General features: G+C 37.6%; 1 protein-coding gene across 2 annotated transcripts in view; it reads left to right on the top strand.

Annotated features, from left to right (window-relative positions):
* The window catches only part of MINDY2 (MINDY lysine 48 deubiquitinase 2), an 89,303-nt gene that overhangs the window by 33,065 nt on the left and 30,019 nt on the right, over nucleotides 1-26,219 (top strand). For both annotated transcript variants that reach the window (XM_004374613.2, XM_023729683.1), the window contains exon 5: nucleotides 24,931-25,033. In XM_004374613.2, the coding sequence (XP_004374670.1) occupies nucleotides 24,931-25,033 (103 nt within the window). The remainder of the gene's footprint in view (nucleotides 1-24,930; nucleotides 25,034-26,219) is intronic.

The following is a 26,219-nucleotide window of genomic DNA, read 5'->3' on the forward strand; positions in this document are numbered from 1 at the left end:
TAGTCATTCTGATACTTGTGTAGTGATCTCATTGTGGTTTTAATTGTGCACTTATCTAATGGCTAATGATGTTGAACATCTTCTCATGTACTTATTTGTCACCTGTATATCCTCTTCAGTGAAATCTCTCATGTCTTTTGCCCATTTTCTAATAAGATTTCTTTTACTATTGAGTTACATGTATATATATAATTTATTTAATTTTTGTTATTATTGTTAAGAATGTACACAGCAGAACATACACCAATTCAACAATTTCTACAAGTACAATTCAGTGACATTGATTACATTCTTAAAGTTCTGCATCCATTCTCACCCTCTTTTTCCTAATTGTTCCTCTCCCATTAACATAAGCTCACTGCCCCCTAAGTTCCTTATCTAATCTTTCAAATTGCTATTGTCAGTCTGATCCCATGTAGCTACATCTTAGAAGAGCACAAGCTGAGGGCAGATATTCTTTACTAGTTAAGCTAAACTATTGTTTGGTTTTAAGAAGACTTCAGAGGATATTTTGGTTTAAGGTTTAAAGATTATCTCAGGGCAGCAGTTTTAGGGGTTCATCCAGCCTCCATGGCTCCAGAAAATCTGAATTCCATGAGAATTTGAAATTCTGTTCTACATTTCTCCTCTGTAGATCAGGATTCTTCTAAGGAATCTTTGATCAAAATGTTCAGTAATGGTAGCTGGGCACCATCCAGTTCTTCTAGTCTCATGGCAAAAGAGCCATGTTGTTCATGGAGGCAATTAGCCACATATTCCATTTCCTCCTCCTATTCCTGACTCTCCTTTTTCCTCTGTTGCTCCAGGCGAATAGAAACCAGTTGTTGTACCTTGGATTGCCGCTTGAAAGCTTTTATGATCCCAGGCATTATGCAACAAATTAGGAGGTAGAACAGAAGCACTAAACATGATATTAGGCCAGTTAACTAGGATGTTCCATGAAATCATGACCCTAAACCTCCAAATCAGGGAACCAAATCCCATGAGGTGTTTGGTTGTACATAAGCAGCCCCAGCAGTTACTCTGTTTTTTGTAAATATACCACACAACTTTTGCCAGTTCAACTTTTTACAGGTGTACAACTCATTGGCAGCAATTACATTAATAAGCTGTGCATCCCTACCCTTAATCAATGTGATTTTTCCATCACTGTGAACTGAAATTCAGTACTCCATAAGGAATACTCCCCCATTTTTCCTCCCTCCAGCCCTTGGTAACCACTTATAAACTTTGGTCTGTATACGTTTGTCTGTTCTTGTCTTTTTATATAAGTGAAGTCAAAGAATATTTGTCCTTTTGTGACTGACTTATTTCACTCAGCATAATGTCTTCAAGCTCCATCCATATTGTAGCATGTATCAAAACTTCATTTCTCCTACTAGCTGAGTAGTATTCCATTGTACGTATGTATCACATTTTGTTTGTCTGTTCATCCATTGATGAGCATTTAGGTTGTTTCCACTTTTTGGTTATTGTGAATACTGCTGCAGTGAACACTGGTGTACAAGTACTGGTTGAGTCTCTGCTTGCAAGTCTTTTGGGTACATATACTTATGAGTGGAATTGGTGGGTACTATTGAGTTTTGAGGCAGCCCTGGTGGCACAGTCGTTAAGAGCTCAGCTTCTAACCAAAAGGTCGGCAGTTTGAATCCACCAGCTGCTCCTTGGAAACCCTATGGGGCAGTTCTACTCTGTTCTATAGGGTCACTATGAGTTGGAATAAACTTGATGGCAATGGGTATTGAGTCTTGAGAGTTCTCTGTATGTTCAAGATACTAATCCTTTGTTTACTGAAGATCATTCAGAAGCAGTTGCAGCAAGTACATTGACAGGGAACTGCCAGCAGTTCAAGCCGAATTCAGAAGAGGACATGGAACAAGGGATATCATTGCTGATGTCAGATGGGTCTTGGCTGAAAGCAGAGAATACCGAAAGCATGTTTACCTGTGTTTTATTTACTATGCAAAAGCATTTGACTGTGTGGATCATAACAGATTATGGATAACATTGCAAAGAATGGGAATTCTGGAACACTTAACTGTGCTCATGCAGAACCTGTAGATAGACCAACAGAACAGAACAAGGGGATACTGTGTGGTTTAAAGTCAGGAAAGGTGTGCATCAGGGTTGTATCCTTTCACCATGTTTATTCAGAATGTATGCTGAGCAAATAATCCGAGAAGCTGGACTATATGAAGAAGAATGGGGCATCAGGATTGGCAGAAGACTCATTAACAGCCTGGAATATGCAGATGACACAGCCTTGCTTGCTGAAAGTGACGAGGACTTGAAGCACTTACTGATGAAGATCAAAGACCACAGCCTTCAGTATGGATTGCACCTCAACATAAAGAAAACAAAAATCCTCACACTGGACCAATAAGCAACATTGTGATAAATGGAGAAAATATTGAAGTTGTCAAGGATTTCATTTTACTTGGATCCACAATCAACACCCATGGAAGCAGCAGTCAAAAAATCAGACGACATATTGGATTGGGGAAATCTGCTGCAAAAGACCTCTTTAAAGTGTTGAAAAGCAAGGATGTCACTTTGAGGACTAAGGTGCACCTGACCCAATCCATAGGATTTTTAATCACCTCACATGCATGCAAAAACTGGACAATAAATAAGAAAGACCAAAGAATAATTGACGCCTTTGAATTATGCTGTTGGCAAAGAATATTGAATATTCTATGGACTGCCAGAAGAATGAACAATTCTGTTTTGGAAAAAGTACAGCCAGAATGCTCATTAGAAGCAAGGATGGCGAGACTTCATCTCATACTTAGGACATGTTATCAGGAGGGACCAGTCCCTGGAGAAGGACATCATGCTTGGTAAAGTAGACGTTCAGTGATAAAGAGGAAGACCCTCAGCAAGATGGACTGACACAGTGGCTGCAACAGTGGGCTCAAGTATAGCAAAGATTCAGGATGGCGCAGGACCAGACGGTGTTTGTTCTGTTGTACATGGGGTCACTATGAGTTGGAACAGGCTCAACGGCACCTAACGACAACAACAGTCCTTTGTTGGATATGTGGTTTGCAAATAATGTCTCCCAATCTGTAACTTTCTTTTACATCCTCTTAACAGGGTCTTTTGCTGAGGAAAAGTTTTTAATTTTGATGAAGTCCAATTTATCAGTTTTTCCTTTTGTATACCTTGCTTTTGATGTTAAGTCTAAGAACTCTTCACCTAGCCCTAGATCCTGAAAATTCTCTCCTGTTTTTTGTAAATATTTTATAGTTTTGCATTTTACATTTAAGTCCATGATCCATTTTGAGTTAATTTTTACATGAGGTATAAGATATAGATGAAGTTCTTTTTTTTTTTTTTTTTGACTATTGTTGTCCACTTGCTTCACCTCCATTTAATTGCTTTTGTGCCTTTGTCAAAATCTTTGGGCATATTTGTGTAGATCTATTTCTGGGTTCTCTGTCCTGTCCCATGAATCTATGTCTCTTGTCCTCTGCTACTATCACACAGTCTTGATTACTGTAACTATATACTCTTAAAATCAGGTAGACTGATTTCTCTATTATGAAATTGTTTTAGCTATTCAATTCCTTTGCCTTTCCATATAAGTTTTAGAATCATCTTGTCCATCTCTACAAAAAAAAAATCTAGCTGGCATTTTGATAGTAATTGTTTTAAACCTGTTACAGCAATTTGGGGAGAATTGGTGTCTTTACTATGTTGAGCCTTCCAATCTGTGAACACAGTATATCTTTCCATTGTTCCATTGTTCATAGCTTCATTGATTTCTTTCATCAACACCTTGTACTTTTCAGCATACAAGTCCTATACATGGTATGTTACATTTACACCTAAGTGTTCAGGTTTTTTTGAGTGATTATAAATGGTATTTACTGTTGTTCATTGCTGGTGTGTAGAAATATAACTGATTTTTGTATGTTATCTTGTATTCTGTGACCTTGCTGTACTTACTAGAATTTTTTTTTTTTTTTTAAACATTCCTGGGATTTTCTGTGCAGTCAGTCATGTCATCTGCAAATAGGGTCAGTTTTATTTCTTCTTTTCTGATGTCTATGCCTTTTATTTTCCTTTTTCTGTCTTACTGAGCTGGTTAATACTTCTAGCACTGTGTTGACCAAGAGTGATGGGAATAGACATTCTCACCCTGTTCCTGATTTTAGGGGAAAACATTTAGTCTTTTACTGTTAACCATAATGTTAGCTGTATGGTTTTCATAGATGCCCTTTTTCAGTTTGAGGAAGTTCCCTTCTATTCCTAATGAGCATTGAATTTGTCAAATGCTTTTTTCTGTGTCAACTGATATGATCATGTGATTTTTCTTCTTTAGCCTGTTAATATGTTGGATCACACTAATTAGTATTTAAATATTGAACCCGCCTTGCATCTCTGGAATAAACCTTACTTGGTTTTGTTGTGTAATTGTTTTAATATATTGCTGTACTCTATTTGCTAATAGTGTTAAGGATTTTTTACATCTGTATTCATAGGGGATACTGGTTTGTAGCTTTATTTTCTTGTACAATCTTTATCTGGTTTTGGTGTCTGAGTAATATCTTTATAAAATGAATTGTGAAGTGTCACACTTCTCTTTTATTTTCTGAAAGAGATTGTATAGAATTGGTATTAATTCCTCTTTAAACATTCGGTAGAATTCTTCAGTGAAACCATTTGGTGATATCTTTTTGGAGAGTTTTAAAATTATGAATTCATTTTCCTTAATAGTTATGGGATTATTTAAATTATCTATTCATATTTGGTGAGTCTGATGATTTTGTGTTTTTCAAGGAATTGGTCCATTTTATTTAAGTTGCCAGATTTATGTGTGTAGTTTATAGTATACCCGTATCATCATTTTTATGTTTGCAGTGTCTGTAGTGATACCCCTCTTTCATTCTTGATTTTGATAATTTGTGTCTTCTCTCTTTTTTTGTTAGTCTTGCTGGAGGTTTGTCAGTTTTAACTGATCTTTTAAAGAACCAATTCTTTGTTTCATTGATATGCCTCTATTATTTTTCTGTTTTGAATTGTGTTGATTTCTACTCTTTATTATCACCTTTCTTCTGCTTGCTTTGGGTTTAGTTTGGTCCATTTTTCTTAAGTTCTGGAGGTGAGAGCTTAGATTATTGATTTGAGACCTTTTTCTATTTTCTAATGTATGCATTTAGTGCTATAAATTTCTCTCTCAGCACTGCTTTAGCTATGTCCCACAAATTTTGATATTGTATTTTCATTTTCACTCAATTCAGTGTATTTTTTTTTATTACCCTTGAGACTTCCTCTTTGAACCATGGATTATTTAGAAGTATATTATTTAGTTTCCAATTGGGTGGGGATTTTTTGGTTATATTTCTGTTATTGATTTCTAGTTTGATTCCATTGTAGTCAGAGAACATATTCTGCATGATTTCAGTTCTTTTAAATTTGTTGAGGTTTGTTTTATGGCCCAGGATATGGTCTATCTTGGTATATGTTCTGTGGGTGCTTCAAAACAATGTGTATTGTTGGGTGGACGTTCTATAAATGTTAATTAAATCCTGTTGGTTGATTGTATTATTGATTTCTGTATCCTTGCTGATTTTTGTCTAGTTGTTCTATCAGTTGTTAAGAGAGGGATGTTAAAATCTCCAACTATAATTACGAATTTATCTATTTCGCCTTTCAATTCTCTCAGATATTGCTTCACATATTTTGCAGCTCTGTCATTTGTTAAAGGAGCCCTGGTGGTGCAGTGGTTAAAGTGATCAACTGCTAATTGCAAGGTTGGCGTTTTGAAACCATCAACGGCTACACAGGAGAAAGATGCGGCCGTGTGCTTCTGTAAAGATTTACAGCCTTAGAAACCCTGTATGGTCGCTCTGAGTTGGAATTGACTCGACGGCAGTGGGTTTGGGTCATTTGGTACATACTCGTTTAGGATTGCTGTGTCTTCTTAAAGGAGCCCTGATTGCACAATGGTTAAAGCACTTGGCTGCTAACTGAAAGGTCAGCAGTTTGAACCCAGCAGCCACTTCTAAGGAGATAAAACCTGGTGATCTGCTCCCATAAAGATTATAGCCTAGGAAACGCTATGGGGCAATTCTACTCTGTCCTATAGGGTTGCTGTGAATCAGAATTGACTCGATGGCATACAACATGTCATCTTGATGGACTGACCCTTTTATCATTATATGTCTTATCTATGTCTCTGTTTATTTTCTTTGCTCTGAAGTCTTCTTTATCTAATATTAATATGTCTTCTTTATCTAATATTAATATAGCCATTCCTGTTTTCCTTTGATTGTTTGCATGATATTTTTTCATTCTTTTACTTTCAATCTCCCTATATTGTTATATTTGAGGTGAATTTCTTGTAGACAGCGTATAGGTGGGCCATGATTTTGAATCCATTTTGCCAATCTCTGTTTTCTATTTGGTATATTTATGCCATTTACATTTAATGAAATTATTGATATGTTAGGGTTTAAGTCTGCCATTTTATTTTTTGCTTTCTGTTCTCTTTTTCATTTGTGTTTTCTTTTTCCCACCTTCCTGTGAGCTACCTGAACATTTTTTTAGGAGTCCCTTTTGATTTATTTATGGTTTTTTTGAGTGTATCTCTCGGCATAGCTTTTTTAGTGATTATGTTAAGTATTATGGAAACCCTGGTGGTGTAGTGGTTAAGTGCTACAGCTGCTAACCAAAAGGTTGGCAGTTTGAATCCACTAGGTGCTCCTTGGAAACTCTATGGGGCAGTTCTACTCTGTCCTATAGGGTCGCTATGAGTCGGAATCGACTCAGTGGCAACTTTTTTTTTCTTTTTTTAAGGTATTACATTATATTTACATAACAAATAGTGTTGTCATTTTACAAGTTTCAGTGAAGTATAGAAACTTTCCCTCCCTTTACGTCTCTTTACTCCCACCCATTTATATTCTTAAATATTTCTTTTATATACATTTAGAACTACATCAGACATTATTATCATTTTTTTTCCTACTGTTAAACATAATTTAGAAAACTCAAAAGGAGAAGAAAAGTCTATTGTTTTTACCCATATGTTTGCTTGTCATGCTCTTCTTTTTGATGTTTCAAGATTCCTTCTTTTATCATTTCCTTTCTACTAAGAGAACTTCCTTGAACCATCCTTTGAAGGTAGGTCTGCTGATGACAAATTTTCTTAGTTTTCCTTTATCTGAGAATGATTTGCTTTCCCTATCATTCCTCAAGGATATTTTTATTTAGTATAGGATTGTGGGTTTACAGCTTTTTCCTTTCACAGTACTTGAAAAATGCTGTGTCATTTTCTTCTGGTCTCCATAGTTTCTGATGAGAAATTCCATTGTTATTTGAAATGTTTTCCCTCTATAGATAAGATATCATTTCTCTGTCTTACTGCTTTCAAGATTTCTTTCTTGTCTTTTGTTTTCAGAAGTTTGATTAGGATATATCTTGGTGTGGATTTCTTTAAGTTTATTCTGTTTGGGGTTCACTTAGCTTCTTGAATCTATACGTTTATGTCTTTTGCCACATTTTGGAAGCTTTCAGCCATTATTTCTTTGAGTACTTTTCAACCCCACCCTCTTTCTCCTCTTTTTTTTGGGGACTCCTGTTACATGAACATTACACAGGTCTAGATCCCTAAGGCTCTGTTCATTTTATTTTCCAATATATTTTCTTTCTGTTGTTCAGGTTGGATAATTTCTCTAGTTCTGTCTTTCAGTTCACTGATCCTTTCCCATATCCCTTCTTTTCTGCAGTTGAGCCCATCCACTGGGCTTTCTATTTTAGTTATTATATTTTTCAGTTCTAAAGTTTCCATTTGGTTCTTCTTTATATCTTATTTGCTGAGACTTTCTATTGCTTTGCTAGGGCTTTCTGTATTTTCATTTGTTTCAAGTGTGTTTGTAATTGCTTGTTGAAGCATTTTTATGATGGTTGCTTTAAAATTTTTGTCAGATAATTCTAACATCTCTATCATCTTGGTTTTGGGATTTATTAATTACCTTTTTTTCATTCAATCTGAGATCTTACTGGCTCTTGGTATGATGAGTGACTTTCAAATGAAACCTGGACATTTTGAGTATTATGTTATGAGACTCTGGTTCTTATTTAAGGCCTCTATTTTAGCTAATACTAAAAATAGCCCAACATAAAACAAAATGAAACAATCCAGAATTGCTATAGTGTATTTTCTAAAATGTCCAATTTTCAACCAAAAATTACTAGATGTACAAAGAAACAGGAAAATTCATGACCCATACACAGGAAAAAAGTCTGTAGAAGCTGATCCTGAGTGCATCTGGGTGTTAGATTTAACAGATAAAGACTTCAAAGCAGATATTAAAAAGATGGTCAAAGAAATAAAGAAAACTATGTTTAAAGAATTTAAAAAAATATGCTAACAATGAGTCAATAAATAGAATCTCAATAGAGAAACAGAAGCCATAAAAAGAACAAAATGGAAATTCTAGACTCTAAAAATACTATATAAAAATATATGAAATGAAAAATTCACCAGGTGGGCTCAGCAAGGTGGCAGAAGAAAATGAGTGAACTTGAAGGTAAATCAATACAAATTATTTGGCTTATTACATAGCTTGGTGTGATATATATGACAGTAATAGCACAAAGGAGGAGGGATGAACTGGCATATAACAAAGATGTTATATTTACTGGGCTTAAACCATTATTAACCCAAAGAAGACTGTGATACTTAAGGATGCATATTATAATCCATAGAACAACCAATAAAAATATATTTTTAAAAGTTATGAATCAACATAGAAAATCAAATGTTATGCTAAAAAATATTTAACACAAAAAAGGCAGTAAAGGAAGAACAGAACAAACAAGACATTATTTACAGAAAATAAGTAGCAAAATGGCAGATATAAATCCAACCATATAAATAATTACATTAAATGTGAATGGACAAAGCGCTCCAATCAGAAGTCAGAAAATTTCAGAGCAGATTAAAAAGTAAGATCAACTATCAATTTTAATCCACATTTTTCCTCTCCTTGGTAATATTGGGACTCGAAGAATTCTTTAATTTCTAGATTTCATATAAACCCAAAAATCAAGCTGTTGCTGATGAATCAATGATGGATATTTTAGGATACTGGACATCTGATTGGGAGATAATCAACACTGTATAGCAAATGTGAGCGATAAAACTCTGAGCTTCAACTTTTTATTATGAATATTTCAAACATTACAAAATACAGAGAATTATATAATAAATACCTACTTTCCCACCTCCCAGATTTTCCAAAACTTAACAACTGCCATATTTGCTTTTGATTAAAAACAAACAAATGTAGTTGAAACATCCTGTGTTCTCCTCCCCAAGCCCATTTGTCTACATCCCTCCCCAGAGGTAACCACTAATTGAATTAGAGGATGTTCATCATTACTCAGCATGTTTTTAGTTTTATTACATATATGTGCATTTACAAACAATATATAGTGTGCGTATATAGTTTTTAAAATTTACAAACATTCTTATCTTTCCACAACTTGTTTTTTCTCTGCACAGTGGTTTTGAAATTTATCCATATTGATACATGTAGGAATAGGTCATTATGTGAATATACCCCTATTTGTTCATTCTTTATTTGATGAATGTTCAGATTGTTTCTAGTATTTTTTCCTTACTACCCATGATGTTGCAGTAAACACTTCTGTATATGTCTCATTGGGAACTTGGATAAGTATTTCTTTTCATTTTATGCTAGGAATAGAATTACTAGGACATAGACTGTATGGCATACAGTATCTTCGCCAGATACTAAAAAAATGCTTTTCAATAAAACTTAAAATTTTTGCTTTTTATTGAAGGATTGTATTCCCAATTCAGGCTGAATTTGTGAAGTTTTGATATTTTTTTCAGAATTATTTCCAAAGTATTGTGTCAGGTATCTATGATTCTGCTTTTTAATCCCATGAATCAGTCAGTTTGCAAGAGTCGTTTTCACATTATACAAAAGCCTTATATATAACTTTCAAAAAATTTTCAAAAGGACAAATACTGTATGAGACCACTATTATAAAAACTAAACAACCTAGACGTCCATCAACAGATGAATGGATAAACAAGCTATGGTACATACACACAATGGAATACTACTACACAGTGATAAAGAACAGTGATGAATCTGCAAAGCATCTCACAACATGGATGAATCTGGAGGGCATTATGCTGAGTGAAATAAGTCAGTCACGAAAGGACAAGTATTGTATGAGACCACTACTATAAAAACTCAGGAAAAGGTTTACATACAAAAAGAAACAATCTTTGATGGGTATGAGGGAGGGGAGGGGTGGGGATGGACAAACACTAAACAGACAATGGATAAGTGGTAATCTTGGTGAAAGGTAAGACAGTACACAATAGTGGGGAAGCCAGCACAGCTTGTCTGAGGCAAGGTCATGGAAGCTCCATAGATACATTCAAACTCCGAATTACTGGTCTGAGGGCTGTGGGGACCATGGTCTCAGGGAACATCTAGCACAACTGGCATAACATAGTTTATAAAGAAAATGTTCTACATCCTACTTTGGTGAATAGCATCTGGGGTCTTAAAAGCTTGTGAGCAACCATATAAGATATTCCACTGATCCCACCCCGTCTGGAACAAGGGAGAATAAAGAAAACCAAAGACAGAAGGGTAAGATTAGTCCAAAGGACTAATGGACCACCACTACCACAGCCTCCACCAGACTGAGTCCAGCACAACTAGATGGTGCCCGGCTACCACCACTGACTGCTCTGACGGGGATCACAATAGAGGGTCCTGGACAAAGCTGGAGAAAAATGTAAGATAAAATTCTAACTTACAACAAAAAGACCAGACTTACTAGTCTGACAGAGACTGGAGAAATCCCAAGAGTATGGCTCCCAGACACCCTTTTAACTCAGTACTGAAGTCATTCCTGAGGTTCACCCTTTAGCCAAAAGTTACACAGGCCCATAAAACATGAGACTAAATGGGCACAGCAGCCCAAGGGCAAGGACGAGAAGGCAGGAGGGGACAGTAAAGCTAGTAATGGGGAACCCAAGGTCAAGAAGGGGAGAGTGTTGACATGTTGTGGGGTTGGCAACCAATGTCACAAAACAATATGTGTATTAATTGTTTAATGAGAAGCTAATTTGCTCTGTAAACCTTCATGTAGAGTACACATACAAATTAAAAAAAAAAATACAAAGAAATGAGCTGCAAAAACAGTGCGTCTTCAGAGGTCTGGGGATTTAAAAATTGTGGATAAAGGGTTTTATATATGCATGTATATATATAATTAAATACTTCTTTAAAAAAAATAGACGTGCATTTAGGAGGCAGTTTCACTTCGCGTGGACACAAGTTATGGAAGAGCAAACACATGAACTTGAAATCCTTTGGCCTGTTTGGCAACTGCTTGTTTACATTTCTGTAAGTGATTCTGCGTAATCCCGTTTATCCCTCCAATTTCAGAAGAGGTGACGTATTTCTTGCTGTTGTTCTTCTGATTTACAACAAATAAACCCACATTCCCAATTAAAAGAAAATTCATTGTCTCCTGTCTTCCTCTATAAAATATAATAGTGAAGAGTGCATCTTTTTCTCTTCACACAGCATAAATCATTACTTATTATAGCAGATAGCTAGTTTTATGCTAAAGTTAAGAAAGTATCATGTAATTATAGAGTTGAAACATGGCCTTTAAAATATCCTGCTCTACCTAAAGAAAATCTCCCTGGCCTTGTTATGTTTGAAACTGTAGGAACAAAAATTTTTGAAATAAAAAATTGCTCAGAATCTTGTCTTCCCATTCCTTCAAATCCTAGCACATAGCCTCCTGCTCAACTTCATCCTTAGACAGGATACCCATTGTCCTTCAGACAATTTTTCTCATTCCACATGAAAAACAAAACTTTTTCAGTCACTCCTCTCATCTGTATTCTTGTTTATACTAATCTTCTCTGCTTTGACCATCTCATACAGGCCCATACTGTAAATTCCATGGAGACGTAGTTACCACTCTTGGCTTGACTTTCTAGATTCTCAAACTAGAATAACTCCTGTGTTCCTATCTCTTCTCCTCCTCAACTTCACCTTTCTCCTCATTCATTTCTTCCTCCACATACACAGAGTCTCTCTCTCACACACATATACACACAGAGAGAAACACATTCCTGTACCCATATCTAGAACAATTTATTTGCCTCGTTATTTTTCTTTAATATTTTTTCTTAAGAGAAGTTATGCTTACAAATTCTGGGATTCCTTATAGATTTATGGTTCAAGTTATTTAAGCCTCATTTTCTTATCTGTAAAATAAGTGACAATAATACTTATCTGTCACTATGATGAGTCAATGAAATAATGTAAGTGAATGACTTATAACAGTACTTAAAACTGTGTTTAATAAGTATTAATTTCCTGTCTCTGTGGATAAAATTAGGTCAAATTAGTATGTAATTCATAAAAACAATCTTCCTTAGATGATGGAATTTTCTATGTAGCTGAGAAGATTGGGGATCTAATCAAGAAGACTAATAATGTATAGCTTCAGTGAGACAAGACTGGAATTTAAGAGGGGAAATTAATCAGTTGTGTTACCATATATCTTTAAAAAAATGTGTTAAGGGATGGTCTATCCTATTCTCTTCTTTGTTAGCTTTCTCTCGTTAGGTGATCTCATCCAGCCCCATGCTGTAAATACCACTTACTAGCTGGTGACTCCCCAGTTTGTATATCCAGCCTTTACTTCTCCCCAGAACATCAAACTTACAGACTCAGTTGCTAACCTGACATCTCCATTTGACATCTAATAGGTACTTGAAACTCCACATATCTAAAACAGAAATCTGTTTCCACTTCAAAAGCAGTTGCAGCGGTACATTGACAGGGAACTGCCAGAAATTCATGACAGATTCAGAAGAGGACGTGGAACGAGGGATATCATTGCTGATGTCAGATGGATCCTGGCTGAAAGCAGAGGATACCAGAAAAATGTTTACCTGTGTTTTATTGACTATGCAAAGGCATTTGACTGTGTGGATAATAAATTATTGGTAACATTGCGAAGAATGGGAATTCCGGAACACTTAATTGTGCTCATGAGGAACCTGTACATAGACCAAAAAGCAGTTGTTCAAACAGAACAAGAGGATACTTATTCAATCTGTACATGCTGAGCAAATAATCTGAGAAGCAGACTTGTATGAAGAAGAATGGGGATTGGCGGAAGACTCACTAACAACCTGGAATGTGTAGATGACACAGCCTTGCTTGCTGGAAGTGAAGAGGACTTGAAGCATTTACTGATGAAGATCAAAGACCACAGACAGCCTTCAGTATGGATTGCACCTCAATATAAAGAAAACAGAAATCCACACACTGGACTAATAAGCAACATCATGATAAATAGAGAAAATATTGAAGTCAAGGATTTCATTTTACTTGGATCCACAATCAACGCCATGGAAGCAACAGTCAAGAAATCAAACGATGTATTGCATTGGGCAAATCTGCTGCAAAAGACATCTTTAAAGTGTTAAAAAGCAAATACGTAACTTTAAAGACTAAGGTGCGCCTGACCTAAGTCATGGTGTTTTCAATCGCCTTGTATGCATGTGAAAACTGAACAATAAATAAGGAAGACCAAAGAATAATTGACACCTTTGAATTATGGTGTTGGCAAAGAATATTGAATATTCCATGGTCTGCCAGAAGAACGAACAAATCTGTCTTGGAAGAAGTACAGTCAGAATGCTCATTGGAAATGAGGATGGTGAGACTTTGTTTCACATACTTTGGACGTGTTATCAGGAAGGACCAGTCCCTGAAGAAGGACATCATGCTTGGTAAAGTAGAGGGTCAGCGGAAAAGAGGAAGACCCTCAGCAAGATGGACTGACATAGTGGCTGCAACAGTTGGCTGAAGCATAACAACAGTTGGGAGGATGGTGCAGGACCAGGGAGTGTTTTGTTCTGTTGTACATAGGGTAGCTATGAGTTGTAACTGACTAGACGGCACCTAACCTTCTGACCAGACATGTCTTCCCCATCTCAATTAATAGTATCATCATCTACCCAGCTGATAAGGTCAAAAACCTAAGAGTATCCTTGATACATGTCTCTTACATGCAGTTTCTCAGCAAGTTCTGTTAACTTTTCTCCCAGAATATATCTTGCATTGAACCACTACTATTATCATAGCTCAAGCCACATCATCTCTTGTGGACTACTACAATAGATTTCTAACTGCTCTCCATTCTCCTTTTAACCTACTGTATTCTGTTCTTAAAACAGCTGTCAGTTTTTTTTTTTTTTTTTGATTATTTATTTACACACAGTAAATTCACTCCTGAACATACAGTTCTATGAATTTTGGCAAATATATAGAGTTAAGGGGCCCTTGTGGCACAAATGGTTAAATGCTTGGCTACTAACTGAAAGGTTGGTGGTTCGAACCCACCCAGCGGGTCTGCAGGAGAAAGACCTGGCGATGTGCTTCTATAAAGATTATAGCCAAGAAAACTCTATGCAGCAGTTCTACTCTGTCATATGGGGTCACTGTAAGTCAGAATTGACTCAGTAGCACCTAGCAGCACTACCAACAACATAGAGTTATGTAACCACCTCCAGAACCAAGTGTTTCATCAGCCCCCCCAAATTTTCTCATACTGTCCCTTGGTAGTTAGCCCCTTCCCCTACCTCCAGCTCCTGTTAACCACTGATCTGTTCTCCATCCATATGGTTTTTGCTGTTTCCAGAAGGTCATATAAATAGAAGCATACAGTATGTAATCCTCTAAGTTTGGCTTCTTTCACTTAAGTTAATGCATTTGCAGTTCATCTGTTCACCATGATATGGCATGTGTCAGGAATTTATTGCTTTTTATTGATGAGCAGCATTCCATTGTATAGATGTACCATGGTTTATCCATTCACTCAGTGAAAGACATTTGTGTTATTATCAGGTTTTGGTGATTATGAATAAAGGGGCTCTAAACATTCATGTACAGATTTTTGGGTGAACATAAGTTTTAATTTCTTTTGGGTAAATGCCGGAGTGTGGAATTGCAGGGTTATGTGGTAGGTGGCAAACTGGCAAACTGTTTTCCAAAGTGGCTCTACCCTTTCACACTACAGCTGGCCGTGTATGGGAGTTCTACTTGCTGTACATCCTCGCTAGCCCCTGGCATTATTAGGGTTTTGTTTTTGCATTCTAGTAGTTGTATACCCATTCCTCACTTATCAACTGTATCGTTATCCAACATTTTGCATTTAATGACAATAAACCAAAAAAAAAAAACAACCAAACCCCTTGCCGTCAAGTTGATTCCGACTCATAGCGACCCTACAGGACAGAATAGAACTGCCCCATAGGGTTTCCTAGGAGCGCCTGGTGGATTTGAACTGCCGACCTTTTCGTAAGCAGCCGTAGCACTTAACCACTATGCCACCAGGGTTTCGTATTTATGAAAATAATAAAAAAAATCTACTATCTATTTTGTGCATTAAGAACGTATGTCTGTCTGGAGTCTTAAAAGGGTTGGGAGCGGCCATGTAAGATAACATCTATTGGTCCCATGCCACCTAGAGCAAAGGAGAATGAAGAAAATGAAAGATACAAGGAAAATACTAGTCCAAAGGAATAAAGGACCACATGAACCAGAGACTCCACCAGCCTGAGACCAGAAGAACTAGATGGTGCCCAGCTACCACCAGTGACTGCCCTAACAGGGAACACAGCAGAGAGTCCCTGACAGAGCAAGAGAAAAATGTAGAATAGAATTCAAATTCACATAAAAAAAACAAACTTAAATGGTCTGACAGATACTGGAGGAACCCCAAAACTATGACCCCCGGATGCTCTGCTAACCCAGAAATGAAGCCGTTCCTGAAACCCAGTTTTCAGACAAAGATTAGACAGGCCTATAAAACAAAAAATTAATACATGTGAGGAAGGTGCTTCTTGGTTCAATCAAATATGGGAGACCAATTGGGCAGCTCCTGTCCGAAGATAGGACAAGAAGGCAGGAAGGGACAGGAACTGGTCGAATGGACACAGGGAATCTGGGGTGGAAAGGGGAGCGTGCTTTCACACTGTGGGGATTACAACCAGTGTCACAAAACAATATGTACATAAACTTCTGAGAAATTAACTTGAGCTGTAAACTTTCACCTAAAGCACAATTAAAAAAAAAAAAACGAGAAAAACATACCTCTGGCAATGAGGTAAGGTGCTCCCTTGTGGCCCTGCGTGCCCTGCTGTGTACCCCTCTGGTAACTATAGGTATAATAAACTGAGTTTTCGTGATCTAGGGGACTCATCTTTCCCACATCACCCTTGAATTAGCATCCTATACTCATGTTTCCCATTGGCCTAGGCCCGGCCACGGTGCAAGCACTCATTGGCTACAATGGCTGTCTGTCTCTGTCAGCTCAAATTTGCCAATTCCCACCTCCGAGTTGCTGGGAGACAGAATTTTGCCTAGTAATGGACGGCTGTCATTTGCCATTGGCGGCAGTGCCTGGAGTTGGCTGGGAGATTCCAGCTCCGCCTCCACAGCTGGCAATCATGGCTGTTCTTGTGGCCACTGCTTTGACCCGAGTCCTGGTCAGGACTCTGCAGGAGTGGGGGTCAGGGCTGCGGCAGAGGGCAGAGGGCGTCCTGTGGGTGTGGCTGGGCATGCCCAGTGTCAGCTGGTTCTGCAGAGCTGAGGGAAGAGTCCTTGCTCGGAGTGAACTTTGGAAAAGTGGGTGCCACGGGGGGCACTTGTCAGGCGGGGTCCCTCAGAAGTATAGTGAGGGGTGGCGGGACCAAGTTGCATCTGTTAAGTGCCCGCAGGGACAGGTTAGGGCTGGAGTTCCGAATCAACATTTTAAACCTCAGGGTAGCGTCTGGGGCTGTGCGGCTAGGGGTCTCCATGGTTTTCTAACGTCCTTCCCAGGCTCAGGGTACTAAGGGGAGTGCGTACAGCCCCGCCCCGGTACAGACCTCGCACTCAGAGTCTCTGTGGCAGAATCGCTAGCTAAGGGATCGGTGCCAGTGTGTGTTCCCACCCACCCCGCCCGGAGGGCGCTGGGTGGAATTGGTGGGGAGGAGGTGGTTAGGGCAGGAGGCGGTGGGTGAGGGAGTAAAAGGAAGGTGGGGTCCTTGGGAATGCACCAGCAGAGGCGACAGGGACTCCAGACAGCCTTTTAAAACTTCAGGGGTTGTGGTCTGGATATACCTCTTGGATGGCACTTGCAACTTTATTTACCTGGCTGGGGTGTGAGGTGAGAGTAAGGCTGGCTGTGGTGGTCAAGGTTATGTGTCAGCTTGGCTGGGTCATGATTCTCATTGGTTTGGCAGGTATGTAACGATGTAGTCATCCTCCATTTTCGCACAAAGCAGATTTTCACATAACGACCTGGCCTTCGCAAGCTAAGCGCATTGGTAAGTGAGGAGTGAGTGTATAATGATATCTCATTCTGGTTTTAATTTGTTTCGCTAATGATTAATGAAGTTGAGCTTTTCATGTGTCTTTTTGCCATTCATAGTTCAGTTCTCGAAGACGTTGCTGTGTTGCATATAGATGTGTGGCGTAAGTATGGGACTTGCGTCAGTCACTTCATATACAGAATTAGGGGAGCCTCTTCTCCAGTTGTGTCTGCTTCATGCTTTCTCCCACACAGGAGGGCCGCTCAGGGCCCTCTTTTCCTGGTCTTCTGGCTGGCTAGAAGGATCTGTTCTCTTTTGGGAATTTTAGCTGCCTTCACTCAGTTTCATGAGGCTAGGGCTGCCGTCAGGGCAGTGAGAGAAAACAAAAAATAACGGGGGTTTCTTCCACGCTTGGCAGACCTGGCCCCAGAAAGGTAGTTTGAGGTCCTTGCACTGCTGTCGCTGCCACCATGGTACAGTTCCATGACCGAGGACACCCATGGGGCAGAGCCTGAAGAGAAAGAAGAAAAAAATGGGGATTCCGTCCATATTCTGGCTTGCAGAGCCCTTTATCTGATCCTCTGGCCAAAAGGACAGTTTACTCTCTTCAGCTTTTGCTCTGCGCCTGCTTACCTGAGACCACTCTCTGTTCAAAACCAAAAGATAAAAGAAGAAAAACAACCTCAGCAAACTTATCCCTCTTACTGGCCATTCTTCAAGTTTTGGTTCTGTCCCCATCTTGACTGCTATTTTTAACATTTCTAAGTCCTCAGGTAATTGCTTTTTGTATTTTATCCAGACGTTTTAGCTGTTATCAGTGGGATAGATAGGCAGTGGTGGACTTACTCCATGTTAGTTGGTGCTGTGCATTTTTTTTAAATAATTTCAGACTTGCAAAAATAGTACCAAAAATTCCAATATTCTTTTCACCCAGATTCCTTTTTTCGTTTCTTTTTTTGTTACTTGTTCTTGAGTCTGCTCAACAGGATCAGATTGTTGGGATCCATAGGATTTTCGTTAGCTGATTTTCAGAAGTAGATTGCCAGGTCTTTCTTCCTAGTCTGTCAGCTCAGCTGAAACCTGTTCAGCATCATAGCAGCACGCACGCCTCCACTAACGGGTAAGTGGTGGCTATGCTTGAGGAACACTGTCCGGGAACCGAACCCAGGTCTCTTGCATGGAAGGCAAGAATTCTACCACTGAACCACCACTGCCCTCACCCAGATTCCTCAGTGTTAACAATTTACCAAACTGATTTAGTTTTTTGTATATATATTTAGATAGATAGGTAGGTAGGTAGATAGATAGATATTTGGTTTCTCTTCCCTAAACAGAAAGTAACTTGGTTACAAGATGCCGCTTTACCTCTAAGTAATTTAGTGTGTATTTCTTAAAATCAAGGTCATTCTCTTATATAACAACAGTACAGTGATCAAAATCAGAAAATTAAAACTTGGTAAAATAGCTTTTCTAATGTACAGACCTTAGTTAGATTTTACCTACTGTCCCCCTAATGTCCTTTTTGTGATCTGAGATCCAATCTAGGATCACAGGGTTGTATTTAAATGTCATGTCTCTTGTTTCCTTTACCCTAGAACAGTTCTTCAGTCTTGTCTTTTGTGACCTTGACAATTTAAAAAAGACTATGGGTCAGTTGTCTTGTTGAATGTCTCTCAGTTTGCATTTACCTGGTATTTCCTCATGATTAGATACATGTTAAACATTATTAGCACAAACACTACAGACATGATAACGTGTCTTTCTCAGTGCCTTATATCAGGAGACATGGGATGTCGATTTCTTCCATTATAGTTGATGTTAACTTTGATTGCTTGATCAATGTGGTGTCTGCAACATCTCTTCATTGTGATGTATATTTCTCCCTTTGTAATTAGTATCTTGTGGGGAGATACTTTGAGATTTTGCTCCCTAATTTTAGCATCTATTAATGATTCTTGTCTGAAATTATTATTACTTTGGTGATTGCTAAGTTATGGGTTTCTAATGCCATCTATCAGTTTTGTTGCTCAAATTGACCAGATTTAGCCAGTAAGAGTCCTTTCAAGCTAGTTCCTGTGACTGTGTGTGCGTGCGTGTGAGTAACAGCTTTATTGAGATCTAATTTATATACCATAAAATTTGCCCTGTTAAAGTGTACAGCTCAGTGGGTTTTAGTGTATTCACAGATGTGTGCATCCATCACCTCAGTCAATTTTAGAACATTTTTATTACCCCAAGAAGAAACCCAGTTCCAGTGAGCAGTCAATCTGCATTTCTCCCCAACCTCCCCAGCCTTAGGCAACCACCAATTTATTTTCTGTCTCTATAGATTTGCCTGTTCTGGACAAATGCAATCATACAGTGTGTGGTTTTTTTGTGTCTGGCTTCTTCACATAGCATGTTTTCAGGGTTCATTCATGTTATAGCATGTATTAGAATTTCATTCCTTTAAATTGTGGAATAATATCCCATTGTATGGAGATACTGCATTTTGTTTATCCATTCATCAGTTGATGAACATTTTGGTTATTTTTATCTTTTGGCTTGTGAGTAATGTTGCTATGAATATTCATTACAAGTTTTTGTGAGGACATAAGTTTTCATTTCTTTTGAGTATATACCTAGGAGTAGAATTGCCGAGTCATATGGTAACTCTGTGTGTAACCTTTTTGAGAAACTACCAGACTGTTTTCCAAAGTGACTGTACCATTTTACATTCCAGCTAACAGTGAATGAGATTCCAGTTTCTCCACATCCTCACCAACCCTTGTTATTATGTCTTTTTTTTAACTGTAGTAGGTATGAATGGTATCTTATTGTGGTTCTGTTTGCATTTTCCCTATGACTAATGATGTTGAACATCTTTTCATGTGCTTATTTATCATTTGTGTATCTTCTTTGGAGAAATGTCTGTTGAGATCCTTTGCCCATTTAATCGGGCTGCTTGTCTTTTTTATTATTGAGTTGTAAGAGTTCTTTATATCTTCTAGATTCAAGTCCCTTATAAGATACATGATTTGCAAATATTTTCTCTCATTCTCTGGGTTGTCGTTTTAGTTTCTTAATAATGTCCTTCAATGCATAAAAGTTTTTAATTTTAATGTCCAATTTATTGATTTTTTTTCTTTGGTTGTTTGTACTTTTGGTATCATATCTTAGACTGCTTAAAGCCATAAAGCCATAAAGATTTACACATGTATTTTCTTCTAAGAGTTTTATGGTTTTAGCTCTTACATTTAGGCATATGATTCATTTGGGGTTAATTTTTGTGTATGGTGTGAGGAAGGGGTCCAACTTCATTCTTTTGCATGTGGATAATCCAGTTGTCCCAGCATCGTTTGTTGAAGAGACTATTATCTCCCCCTTTGAATTGTTTGGGTACTCAGAATGATCTTTATAAAATAACCCCCCCCCCCCCCTTTTATCCCCATGCCCTTTCCCCTTCCTTAAAATCCTCCAGTGATATTAAATAAAATACAACATCCTTTTTTAGGGTTTTTATGATATGCTGCATGATCTAGCTTCTGTCTATCTCTCCAACTTTATCTCATATAATTACCCCACTTTTTTTACTACTCTCCAGGAACACTAGCTAATTTTGTGTTCTTCTGACATGGCAAGCTCATTCCTGTCTCAGGGTTTTTGCATTGGTTATTCTCCCAGCCGAGGAGCACTCTTCTCTCACCTTAATGCTTTGTTGTTCTCCCAGGTCTTCATGTTTCTGGTTCCTCACTATGCAGATTATAGCTCAAATATCACCTTGTTAAAGAGGCCCTCCCTGACGAAATTGTTGGAATTAGTTACCCCCTTTCCCCAGTCATTTTCTGTCCCTTGGCACTGTTGATTTCCTCTAGCACTTACCATTATTTGGAATTCTTAATGATTTCTTCCCCTAATTGGTTGTCATCTCCCATTAGAATATATGCCCTGTGAGGATTGGGCTCTTATATCTCAGTGCTTAGAACAGTGCCTGGCACATAGTAGGTTTTCAATACATATTGAATGATGGAATGAAGCATGCATACGTGAAACATTAGTTACAGAGAAGGTGAGCTCGTAACAGCAAGGGTTTAGCAATGCTTTTTCATCACTCTCCATTGGTGACAAAAGCTGGTATTCTGGGTAATGGAAGAATAGCTTATTGTAAGTAGGAAATTTATATCATCATTGGCGGTCTTCTTCTGAGAATATCACTGAAAAGTCTAAACATGCCCAGCAGTTTACATATCCAAGGTGGGCCATGTTGGATCTTGGCAGATGACAATGCAGGGTAGCCAAGATTCTTGAGAAGTAAGCTGACAGCTTGAGGAATAGTCAGTTCTTAATAACTGGATTCAGATCCTCCCTCTGACTGTATTACTTGTTATATATTGTCTGATAAACAGTTGAATTTATAGTATGCTTAAAGAAAAAGTTATATTCTAATATAGAACAGGAATTGTTCATCAGTCTTTTCTAGTCTCAACGATTGTTTTCAAACTCGTGGAGGGGCCTGAGGGCTCTGCTTTATACCTATTTTACTTACTTGCTTTGTGACAAAGAATTTTGCAGCTAAGGAAAAAAAAATGAAATCCGCAAGTTCTATATGAAGTATCTTTCAGAGCTGTCTAGTTCTTTGTATTCTGATTCTATGTTCTGCAAGTAACTTATCTTACAAATAAATATCAGCAGTTCTTTGGATGGTGGGCACCAAAATTCAGTCGCTGAAAGTTTATATTCCCCATTGGTAATTGATAACTAACTCCTTAATATCAGCAAAGGCCAGGTGACAGGAGAAATGACATATTCCTCATTGTTAATTGATAGCCAACTCCTTAATATCAGTGAAGCCCAGGTGACAGGAGAAATGACATATTCCTCATTGTTAATTGATAGCCAACTCCTTAATATCAGCAAAGGCCGGGTGACAGGAGAAATGACATATTCCCCATTGTTAATTGATAACTAACTCCTTAACATCAGCGAAGGCTGGGTGACAGGAGAAATGACGTAGTCCCCATTGTTAATTGATAACTAACTCCTTAACATCAGTGAAGGCCAGGTGACAGGGGAAATGACATATTCTGTATGCTGAAAGAAGACAAATGCTAACCTATGATTCTGTTCCCAAGAAAATTATCTTTCCAGAACGGAGTAAAACAAAGGTGTTTTTCAGATGAATTAAGTTCTATTCTGTCCTTTAGGGTCGCTACGAGTTGGAACCAACTTGACAGCAAAGGGTTTGGTTTTGGTTTTGGTTAAGGGCCTGTAATTGTTCAAGAAGAGAGTAAAAGTATTAATGTCTGACTTTAAGTTAGAAATAGATGTTATAATTTCTAGAGCTTCTCTGTCCAGTATGGTAGCCAAGCATGGCTATTTACATTTGAATTAAATAAAAAATTTAGTTCCTCAGTTGCACTAGCCATATTTCAATTGCTTAGTAGCCTCCTGCTACTCTTTTGGGCAGCATCGATTTAGAATGTTTCTGTCCTTGCAGAAAGTTTACTGGGCAGTGCTTTTTTTAGAATAACAACGAAAATAATAGAAAACAGTGGGTAACTTCTAGATTAGTAGAAGAGGAAGAATTAATCTAAGAGAGAAACTAGAGACGTATGTAAGTGTAGACACACACTGTGTTCTTGATTTCAATACTAGAATTATGAAGATGTCAGTTCTCCCTAAAATGAAGTATAGTTTTAATCCCAAACAAAATCCAACAGATTGGTGGGGGGTGGGGGAGGGTTTGTGAAATGTGACAAGTTGATTCTTAACTTTATATGGAAATGCAAAGGACTGGGAATAAAAGCCAAGATACTCTTCAAGCAGAACAAGGAGGTAGGACTTGCTCTTCTACATATTAAATATTTTAACCTATTGTAGTTAAGATAGTGTGGCATTTTTGCAGGGATACTTAGACTAATGACCGGGAATAGAGACGCCATAAATGACCATGCACAGAGAGACAGAAATAGGGCACTGTAAACAATGGGGAAAGGCAGTCCTTTCAATAAAAGATGCTAGAACAATTAGACAGCCATAGAGGAAAAAAAAAAAGAAAGAAATTGTTCCTCCCAACTCACGCCCTAAAACTTTATTCTCTGTTCCTTAAAGCCTAATTGTGAAAGGTAAAACTTCTAAAAAGTTGAGAAAATAACATAGGAGAATTTCTTCCTAACTTTATAATAGGGAAGGATTTCTAAAACAAAGACACAAAAGCATTAACCAAAAAGGAAGCATAGATTGATACCACATTAAAACTGAGAACTTGGGTTCATCTACAGACATGTCAGAAAACAACGTAACAGAGTAGAAGATGATTGTAGTGAATAAAGGACTGATATCCGGAAGGTATAAAGAGTTCCTACAAATAATTTTTTAAAAGATAGACAACTCAGTAAAAAAGTGAGGAATTGGCTTGAACAGGTACTTCACAAAAATAGATACCCAAATGGTCAGTGAACATGCGAATTAGTCATCAGGGAAACACAAATTAAAACCGAAATGAGATACCGTGATACACTCATCAAAATGGCTGGCATTTAAAAGTCCGACAGTATTAAATGTTGGAAAAGATATACAGCATAGGGACTTTTCTTCCCTGCTGATAGAAATGTAAATTGGCCACTTACTTTGGAAAACAGTTTGGAGTTACCTAGTAAAGTTAAGGATAAGAATATCCTAAGACTCGCAATTTGACAAGAAATTACACTAGAGAAACTCTTGATGTGTGGATTAGGACAAACGTGCAAAAATGTTTACAGCACTATTATTTGTCTTAGCCCAAAACTGAAAACAAAGCAACTGTCCATTAGAAAAGAATGAATCCGTATGTTTATGGTATATTCATAGTATGGAATGCTTATACTAATGAAAACAAACAGCTGTGTACCACTGCGTATAGCTAGCTAGCATACTGTGCATTTGTTATTTGGTTTATTTTTGTCTCTGTTCTAGAATATATGTTCCCTGAAGGTGTAGATTTCAACTGTACCTCCAAATATAAAGATTAAATAAAAATCATGAGGCAAATACTGCCCCTGATTAACAGGCAATTTTTTCAGGAAAATAACGTTAGTTATTTCTGCTCATAACTCCATTGTAATTTGCTAGGAACTAAATGATAAATAAAATAGAAAAAAACTTGGTTAACCCTATAAATTAACATCTTTAGGTTTGCTTTGCTTTAAATGTGAAACGTTTATTTTTGAGTAAAAAACACTGAAATTTTCTTATTTTCCTCCTGAAATAGTTTACTTTTTATTTTAGTCACTTAAATACATCTTTACAACCTTAAAAAATAGTTACATGTAATAATCCTTTTTCTTTTTTTTGCATAATTGAAATAGAACAAAACAGTATTTTTGATAATGTGTTATAGTAAGCTATAAACAAATTGAAAACTGTTGGGTGTTGATTTTCATGCCGATTTTCTTTTTCATAATAATACTTTTATATTTAGAATTGTATTAGAATAAAATCCTCAAGCGTGATACGGTTTTCTGTTGTTGTCACTTTTAATCTTGTCATGATTAGTGAGTCGGTTGTTTGTTTTCCAGATTGCCGACGTTGTAAAAGCTGTTGGTAACTGCAGCTACAACCAACTGGTGGAGAAGATCATCTCTTGTAAGCAGTCAGACAACAGTGAGCTGGTTAGTGAAGGTGGGTGAGTGCTGCTATTACCTGACTCTTGTTCTTGGCAAAATTAGACTTCTGAAAAATACAGATGATGCTCCTGGTAGGAATTAAAGAAGTAATCACTCATAAAGGTGCCAGTGAAAGGTTTTTCTAGAACCTTTTCATCTGACCTGTAAAATCAGATCTGGATTCTAATGAGAGTCTTTGGAATCATTTGCTAGCCTTGGTGTGGTAACCTCTTTTCTTTTAAAAAAGGATGATTATTTGGGAGTACTGAGTGAGCTTTAGAATTCATAGTGAACATTTCGGTTGACTGAGATGGGTGTTATGGAGCTCGAGTGTTCTCTTCTCGTGGAGCTCTGTCTATGTTTCAGTGCACTATAGTGTATTAAAGTCACATTCTGGATCTGAGTATACCTCTCATCAGTTTTGCTGATCCTTGGCTAATTGAAAGTATTCATCTTCACAGAAGCAGTTTTACATTTTTCAGCTGTGTTCTAGTCAATGATAGGAAAAGGGGATTTGCAACTGGAATGCTGTCAGGAACCATAACATCTGGATATACCTTCCCTACCACCCCCTTTACTTTTTCGTGAATACCCTCTCAAATCCTGAGGCTACTGTTCTCCTTTGTTGGAAGGACAAATGAAAGAAACTATGAGGAGCAGGGAATGAGCTTCATCACTCTGTCAGACACAGTTCTTTTTACCTGAGGTATAATAAAAGTTTATTACAATTATCATGTTTTTAAAAATTAAAACTAAGTGACTACAAGTGTATAAAAAAGTGCATTAAAAAAGTCATATACTCAATAGATGGTCCTGGATAGAATGGGAGAAAAATGTAGAACAAAACTCAAATTCCTAAAAAAAGGGCAGACTTACTGGACCAGTAGAGACTGGATGAATCCACGAGGCTATTGCCCTGAGATACTCTTTAAACTGGGAACTCAGACCACTCCCAGAGGTCACTTTTTAGCCATATGACAGACTGACCCATAAAATAAATAATATCACCCAAGAGTACTGTGCTCCTCAAAATAATTGTCTAGATGAAACCAAATGGTAAACGTTTACCCTAGACCAAAGATGAGAAGGCAAGGGGGGACAGGGAAGCTAGATTAATGGAAACAGAACCACCAAAATGGAAATAACAGGAATGCTGATATATTGTGAAGAATGTAACCCATGTCACTGAACAATATGTATAG

Source organism: Trichechus manatus, unplaced genomic scaffold (genome assembly GCF_000243295.1).
Source record: "Trichechus manatus latirostris isolate Lorelei unplaced genomic scaffold, TriManLat1.0 scaffold00030, whole genome shotgun sequence".
NCBI lineage: Eukaryota > Metazoa > Chordata > Mammalia > Sirenia > Trichechidae > Trichechus > Trichechus manatus.